We start from the raw sequence: 7,931 nt of genomic DNA on the forward strand, positions 1-7,931 counted from the left end.
TGCATCTTCATAGCCAATAATTGAGCATTTTATTGCAATTCCTTGTGAGACGACCCAGAGTTTAAATACTTCGGTTAATTCTTATTGGGATTTGTACTTGTGATAACCAAATTTTTTATTGGGAGGATTGTTTGTTGGTGTCAAACTATACTTGCAACGAGATTTCTATTGTGAAATTATATACCATCAAAGAATTCACTCATCAAAATGGCACCATCACCGGGGAGTTGCAATGGTGTTATATTATTGGCTATTGTGAATATTGTGAATATATTTGCCTTTTTGCTTATTTGTTAGTTTTGTTAGCTTTAGGACTTTGTTGCTTAATTTTGTTAGCTTTTGTTTTTATTTGCTATTATGAATTCGCATCCTCACTTTGGCTATGAGTTTGGCTCAAATTATGTTGTAGGGAATAGAAGCTACAATGATAACATGCATCAAGGATGGAACATCAAAGGTGGAGGGAGCCTCAAAGGATTGATCACCCTTCTTGGCAACAACCTCCTCCGGTCTCTTATAGGTATAATTTCAATCCTAATGCATATCAATATAATGGATGTGGTGATCCTTATTGCAATTGTCAACAACCACCACCACACGCCTATGAACCACCACCTCAACCTAACTTTGAACCACCTTACTCACAAGCCCTATACCACCAAACACCTTCATATGGCCCTAATCCTTACACTACAAGAAAAACACCCATTCAGGTACACTTGAAAAGTGTAGCCAAAAGTGAAAAAAAATGATGCCTTAGGCTACGGCTACGCTTTTTAGGCTACGGCTACGCTTTTTGGGGTGATTCCTATTCGGCCGTTGCCTATTCTCAAAGGCTACGCTTTTCTGCACCAAGGGCTACGCTTTTGGCGTTTGGGAATAGGCTACGCTTTTCAAGTTGTTGCTAGAATAACAAAACCTCCACCTAGTGATGCCACCAATGGAACCACAACTTTATTACTATTGCTGCATGAACCTGAATAAAAAAGACCTTGATTTCCTCCAAAACTTGCATTTACAATAATAATAAAAGCACTGCTTAGTAATCAACAAAAGTTGCACTACAATAAGACTAGACATTTTACAAACTGGTAATTAAAAGACACAACCAAGTGACAACAAAAAAAAAAACCTGATAATTAAAGTAAAAGAGGTGCAATACGATTTTTACAACAACTTAATAACTAATTTGTTGAAAGATCTAAAAGAGTGAGATGCTGAAGGTTTGAAACTTGAAAGTGATGATAGGATATAACCGCTTAAATAACTTGACGACAAAATCAAAGTTAGATACGTGTAAGGTGTAACACCTTGTTTTGGATGTTACACTACTAGCTAGAACCTACGGTACAATTTTTCTCTTACTACTTTAAAGATTGAATTGAAATAGCATTGCTTGTCTTTACTGTTTCCTTGAATGTCAAACATACTAATAATAAAACTTTCTTTTTAAATGAAACTTGCACACTAAGTGTTTAATAAACATGTTAGTAATAGAAAATATTACTATTTGGAACTGAAATTTAAGGTATAAACTATAAAACATACCTGGTTTTGAGCATGCCATTATTTGAATTCGCTCTGAGTTGCATTGGAACTGCTCCTGTTAGCTGATTCCCTTCCAGGTTCCTTCATTGGAGGAAAAATGTTGTGTTGTCACTTATTTTTTTATTTTATAAATTCATTCAGAAATAAGTTTTCAATATGAAAATATCTGACTTACAGAACTTTCAAGGAATGAAGTTGAGATAAGAAATAAGGCACTGATCCTGTCAAACTGTTGTTTGATAAATCCCTGAAATTGGAACAAATTATTTTTACTCAACTCTTGAAATTTATACCTCAGCATCTATAATTGTACATCTGATGGATTCAGTGACTTACAAATATCCTATTAACTTCAAATTGGATATGGCTTATGCTATATTTCCAGTTAAACCACTGGAAGATAAGTTCCTACAACCATCATGATTATAAATAAGTTTCATCAATTTCATCCAAGAGAAAACTATGTAGTTTCATCTACTATAAAATTAACTAAAACTTATAAGTATATGATCCTTGGAGAAGAAGAACCAGCATAGCTGCAATTAACACCATCCCACATGTAACTTAGTGGAATGCATGGATCTCCTTGCCAATTTCTTTTTATCCCATAATTTGACTTCACATTCATGATAGCAGAAGCTGTTCTCATAAATATGAGAACTAATAAGTCAAGAATTATTATCCAAACCATCAACAATACAACACTCAAGAACTAGAATAACATGTTCAAAGTTCACTAACTAAAGCTAATTCTAATTTGAAATCCTAATTCAAACTAAGTTAAACCTAAAAATTCAAGTCTAATTAAATTCATACAAAATCTAAACAACAAAATTAAAGTTAACCTAGAGACTTCATCAGCTACAAGATCAGAAAAAAATGGAACCTGGTGCAAATTGACAAATATAAGTTACAGGGAGAGGGGGAGGATGCTGTTTAAACTTAGAAAAGATGGTCATACCAATCCAAAGTTCTTTACCTCTTAATTTGACCCAAAATGCCAATGTTGCAGCAAGTGAAATCCCACATAGGTAGAATGCTCTTAGATTTATGAAAGGCCCAAGGTGCTGCCATCCACAGCTTCTAGATATGCAAATAGAAGATTTATGGTAGATAGTATTTAATCTAACCTGGTAGCAGCCCCAATTCCAAAAGGAATAGAATAGTGTTAAGATCGTATCGAGACTGCACAAGAAAAATCTGACTTAGATTTCTAACAAGAAAAGTTATGCTATGTTAGAATCAAAATTCAGTAAATAATCTCAACCAGAGGAAACAGAACATAGTTCATAAGGTATTAGTTATACTACAGGAATCTCAAATCTAACATTTAATTATATATAAAATGCAGTCAATTACAACATGAAGCAAACAATAAGTTTTGTTACCAATTTAGAATTATGGACTTGACTCAACTCTAAAAGCAATTTCATAGGAGAATGCTATTTGGCCATATTCCTAGACGATATCGATATGGAACTTGTCAATTACAAAAGCAATCATCAAAAAAGGAAACATAAAACCATATAAATTCACTCAATTGTTTAGAGCTTCACACATTTATCTGATGTTATCAATCCAAATATCATCATCACCTAAACAACTGAATGAGCACTTTCAGGTTCCAACATCAATTAGGATGAAAAAAATTCTCATAAGCTGCACAAAAAAAAAGATACTCACCCTATACTAACTCTGGACTCAACTAACTTGGAGAGCTGTGTCAATGCCTCCCTTGAAAGCTTAACTTTCTGAATGTCACTGTCCTGCCTGTACCCTTCATCTCCAACAACAAATCCATGTCCTGATTTTATATCTGTACACCAAAACCAACATAAAAATAAAAACAATAATCAATCAGATAAATAACAGATTAAATCTTGTTTGCCTACAAAAAACACAGCTTAATTCCATGTAAAACACCCAAAGCAAAGAAAACATAACCAAAAAAAGCATCAGAGAGGAATATAGCTTGAAGCTGGAAATTGAAAGCAACCACTATGTTCAAGGAATGCGTATGAACCAAGACATCAATCAGAATATTTCAATGTGAAACCTGTTCTTTTCACTAATTTTTCCTTAAGATACTAAACTAATTGAAAACCTAAAATTAGTACCCAAAACCCCCCAAAAATTCACAGAACCAATTGAAAATTGATACATACCTTCTCTATCTCGATTAGCCACTATCAAAACTATACACACCTTCGAACTGAAAAGTGAGAGTGAGTTACAGAATGAGCGAGAAAGAGAGGTTACAGAATAGAGAATGCTTACCTGGTGACAGAGGATACAACCATGGTGATGAGCGGCGATGGTGAAGAAGAGATGAGCGGTGACGCAACGGCTTGGAGACGGTGCAGCAGCTCAGCGGCGAGCTCCAGTCGACGGCAGCGCAGCGACAGAGCACAACGGCGGCGAGACATCCCTTCGAGATCCTCAGTGGCGATACAGCAGCCTGGCGGTGGCAGAACGGCGACGACAACAAGCCCTAGCAGCGGCGGTGGAGCTTCAGCGGCGACAGAGCACCCCTTTCTTCTCTCCTCCATTGCGTTTTCTCTCTTCCTCAAGCTCTCTCTCTGTCACTGGCATTCGACGACGACAACGGCAGAGCCCTAGCCAGTTAGCCGCCGTCGTTCTCTCCTTCCTTCCCTCTCCTCTCTTCTTCTTCCCGTTCTCCCCCTTAGCTTTCTGATTTCTTCCCTCTTTTTTGTCTCTGTTGAGTGAGGATGAGGGTGTGTGTTGCGTGAGTGAGGAGGAACCGAGGGTGATCGAGGGTAAACAAAATTTCTCTAAGTGTTTATTTGATATTTTAATATTAGGAGACACTTCTGAAGCACACCCAAAACTTAACAAATGGTTACTTTTTAAAAGCGTTCCCTTTGGTTTAAAAGGTGTACCCATAGCTTTTTAGATTTGGCTACGCTTTATAAGTGATATTTAAAATTTCTAAGGAGACGCTTTTGAAGTAATGCCTCAATAGTGTTTCCTTTTCTCTTATAAAAGGGCACCATGCGAAAAAGCGTAGCCTATTCTAGAAATAGGCTACGCTTTTCAAATGTAGCTTAAAAAAAGTGTGGTTGAATGGGTGTTTTTCTTGTAGTGTTATCCACCTTACCAACCACCTTATGAGCCATATGAACCGTACATAGAACCACCACAATTCCAACACAACTACTACCAAGAACCACCTCCATATACCCCATCTCCATACCCTTACCAATATGAACCACCTTCCAACCACAATGCCTTCCCCTCAAAGAATGAACCCTCTCTTCCACCACCACCCCCCGATGAAGCTCTCATGTTAGAACTAGGAGATCTTGACTCTCATATCCAAAGGAAACAAGAGGGGACAAAAAAGGAGTTCAAGGAGATAGAAGCCAAGATTGCCATCATGGCAAAAGCCGTTAACAACTTGTACTCATCCTACCTAAGCTCGCGCGATCAAGGCACTTCCATTGTTGAATGTGGAGAAGCAACCAAGGAGCTTAATGAGGGAGTGATTTTGGAGCTTCAAGGTGAAGAAGAGGAGTTGAAGCAAGATTTGTCACTAGGGGAGGAAGTTAAGATAATTGAGCCAGAAGGAGTGGTTGAAGACCTAGGAGATGTTGGAAGTCCATAAGAATGTAGAATTAGAGAGCCCTCTTCCAAGATGCTTGATGTCGATGTTGAGGAGGGTGTACAACCTCCAAAGCATATCATGATTGAAGACTTTGAAGAGGTTGATCAAGAGATGGATTCAATCATTGAGGAGTTCCTATCTACAATTGAATCCTCTCACAATGGGCTTGAAATTGAGGTCAAAGAAGAAGATGCACAACCTCTCATGCCTTTGGTGAGCAATGAAGAAGAAATTGAATTGGAAGCAAGCCACCAAGAGGAAGAGGTTGAAGTTGAGGAAAGTTGTAAAGAGGTGGAGATAGTCAAGGAAGAACACAAGGGAGTGGAGCTTGCAAGATCATTGGGACCACCCCTTCCTAAGTCACCATTATCCAACACAACATTCAAGTGGGTAAAATTCTTATCCTTAAGCTTTACTTTCTCACTTGAATATGGTTTGCTTGAAAATGATGGTCAACTTAGAGCCCTTTGTGGAGATAGGAGTAAGAAAGAGTTGTGTAATGGTTGGAAACATCACTCTAAGTTCATGATGGTTGCATGCTCAAAGTTGAATGGCAATGGTTGGTGTAAAACTAAATTTCATGGGTCTAGGAGAATGTTTGGATCCTTAATTGAGAATTCACAAGCCTTATCACCCAAATTTAACTATGGTAGTGAACGAGAAGATGGGTGCAAGAACAAGGTTTGGGACCCCAGAATTCATGTCAACAATCAAAATGCTTGGGGCCTTGCCATCTACCTAAGCTTACTTGAAGGCCTTGTGCGCCTAATTTGGGATCCCGGTGGACATTGGAGATGCAAACAATGGTGGGGATTCAAGGATGAATTCAAGGATAAACCACCCTAGCAAGACCCCCCACCAAATGTCCAACTTAAGGACTTAAACTAAAAGTGCTAGGTGGGAGACACCCCACCATGGTAAACTATTTCCATTCTCTTGTAAATATAATCAATGGATGAATTGGGTTGCCATTGTTAGGTAGTTTTCTTCTTTGCATACTCTTGTTTTAATATTTTGGTTGTTGGTTTGTTTTATTAGATTTGTGCCTTAAGTTGCAGCTTAGTTGTTGTTGGGTAGTGTTTTACTTGTAGTATAAGTTTTGTTTTAGTGTATTTGAAAATTTTTCAAAAACCAAAAAGATTTTTTGTTAAATTTGATTTTTGATTGTTTTAGAATGCTTGTAGATTAGGAGAGTGCCCTATTTTTGAAAAAAAAAAAAAACAAGCGGGCATCGGCGCGCACGCGCGGTGCACCCGCGCGCGTCGGTGTGGTTTCACAACTCCTAGTACTAAAACCCGAGAGTTGTGCCCACTTTATGCCTACTTTGTGTCAGGCAATCCGTGCATAAGCACGCATGACACGTACGCGTGGATTGTCCCTGCTGCATCCACGCGTAAGCGCGGATGGCGCGTACGCATCCTTCTGCCAATCTGCGCATCGGCGCGTGGGAGTGCGTGACGCGTCCACGTCGCAAAAAAAAAAGAGTTTTTTTCTCATCTTCCATTTTCTGTTGTCCATTGCGTTCTCATACTTTTAGTCTTTGCATTTTCATTTTGTTTTTATAGCTTGTTTTTACCTTCTTTTTTTTAGCTTCTTATTTGAATAATGGTGTTGAACTTTCTTACTCAATTGTTGAGAATTTCTTGGTTAATTTTGGTGCTTCTTGACTTGTTTCATATTGTTGGTTGATGAAACTCTTAAATCAATGCTTAATCTTGTAGGACTCTTATATTCTTTGTGCATTGATATGAACTTGCATGTCCTTCATGACCCACTCTTTCTAGTTGAACTTGATACTTTTGAGTGCTCTTTATGCTTTGACTTTACTCTTGCATCAAGTATTAATTGATATGCCCTTTGCCTATATTGCTCTCTCACTTACATATGTAGCTAACATGTAGTGTGAACCTTACTCTTATTTGGCATTAGCCCCCGCCTATGTTCTACATGCTTTGCTATCTTTGTTGTAGGCTTTATTTTCTTCCTTTTTCTTTCCTTTTAGGTTGGCCACCAAAAGAGAAAAAGGAAAAGCTTCTAAATAGGGCAACAAACAAGTTCATCCGCACAACCTTTTGAAGAAGCTCATCAATTGAAGTAACCCATCCACCTTGCTCTTCTTTGCATGCACCGAGGACGGTGCAAATTTCTATGTGTGGGGAGGTCGTCTGACCGACCTCCATAGGTAACAACTTCCTTTTTCAACACCAATTTTTAATTTTTGTCTTTGTTAGATTAGTTGTTGCATTGTATGATAGATTGCATGTTAATTAGAATTTGTAAATATTTTTACCACTTCCTTTTTATGTTAGGACTACTTGGTTAGGGTGATGATTTCTTTTTCAAGAAACTGTTTTTAGGGCACCCTACCAATTTGAAAACAAAATTTCTTTTGTGTTGAACTTGATTGAAGAATTTATTTTGGAACATGGTTTTTGAGCTAAGAACACAAGCATGTGAGTTTTGAGCCCAATTGCGTGGTTACATCTTATAACCACTTATTTTCCATTCTTGTGTGCATTATTCTCTTCCTATGATTGTAATCTTTGATTTGTTTGATTCTTTATATCCATTATTTTATGTATGAATGCACTTATATGATTGAGATCATCATTTTATTTAGCTCACTTACCCAAATAGCCTACCTTTCATCAACCATTATTAGCCAATTTGAGCTTATTTAATCCCTTTTGTTCTTAATTTTAGCACATCACTACCCCTAAATGAAAAACAATAAATGTCCTTGATTTGGATCTTTGAT

The 7,931-nt window shown here is 37.6% G+C and overlaps 1 protein-coding gene and 1 long non-coding RNA gene across 4 annotated transcripts; both read right to left on the minus strand.

Moving 5' to 3' along the window:
- On the minus strand, nt 1,572-1,945 carry LOC107648794. Its single transcript, XR_002348885.1, has 3 exons — nt 1,885-1,945; nt 1,724-1,795; nt 1,572-1,629 (listed from the first exon to the last, which is right to left on the minus strand). It is a non-coding gene; the product is annotated as an uncharacterized LOC107648794 (long non-coding RNA).
- LOC107648792 lies at nt 3,268-4,339 on the minus strand. 3 transcript variants are annotated; one of them, XM_021104539.1, is made up of 3 exons: nt 4,207-4,339; nt 3,826-4,147; nt 3,443-3,760 (listed from the first exon to the last, which is right to left on the minus strand). In XM_021104539.1, exons 2-3 carry the CDS (start codon nt 4,095-4,097, stop codon nt 3,628-3,630), a joined length of 405 nt encoding a protein of 134 aa, XP_020960198.1. In that variant the 5' UTR covers nt 4,098-4,147; nt 4,207-4,339; the 3' UTR covers nt 3,443-3,627. The 3 variants fall into 3 exon arrangements, with proteins under 3 accessions (XP_016208095.1, XP_020960197.1, XP_020960198.1); XM_016352609.2 differs by lacking the exon at nt 3,443-3,760 and adding an exon at nt 3,268-3,364 and having other exon boundaries at nt 3,826-4,269; XM_021104538.1 differs by having other exon boundaries at nt 3,442-3,760; nt 3,826-4,272.

This window comes from Arachis ipaensis, chromosome B06 (genome assembly GCF_000816755.2).
Source record: "Arachis ipaensis cultivar K30076 chromosome B06, Araip1.1, whole genome shotgun sequence".
Lineage (NCBI taxonomy): Eukaryota > Viridiplantae > Streptophyta > Magnoliopsida > Fabales > Fabaceae > Arachis > Arachis ipaensis.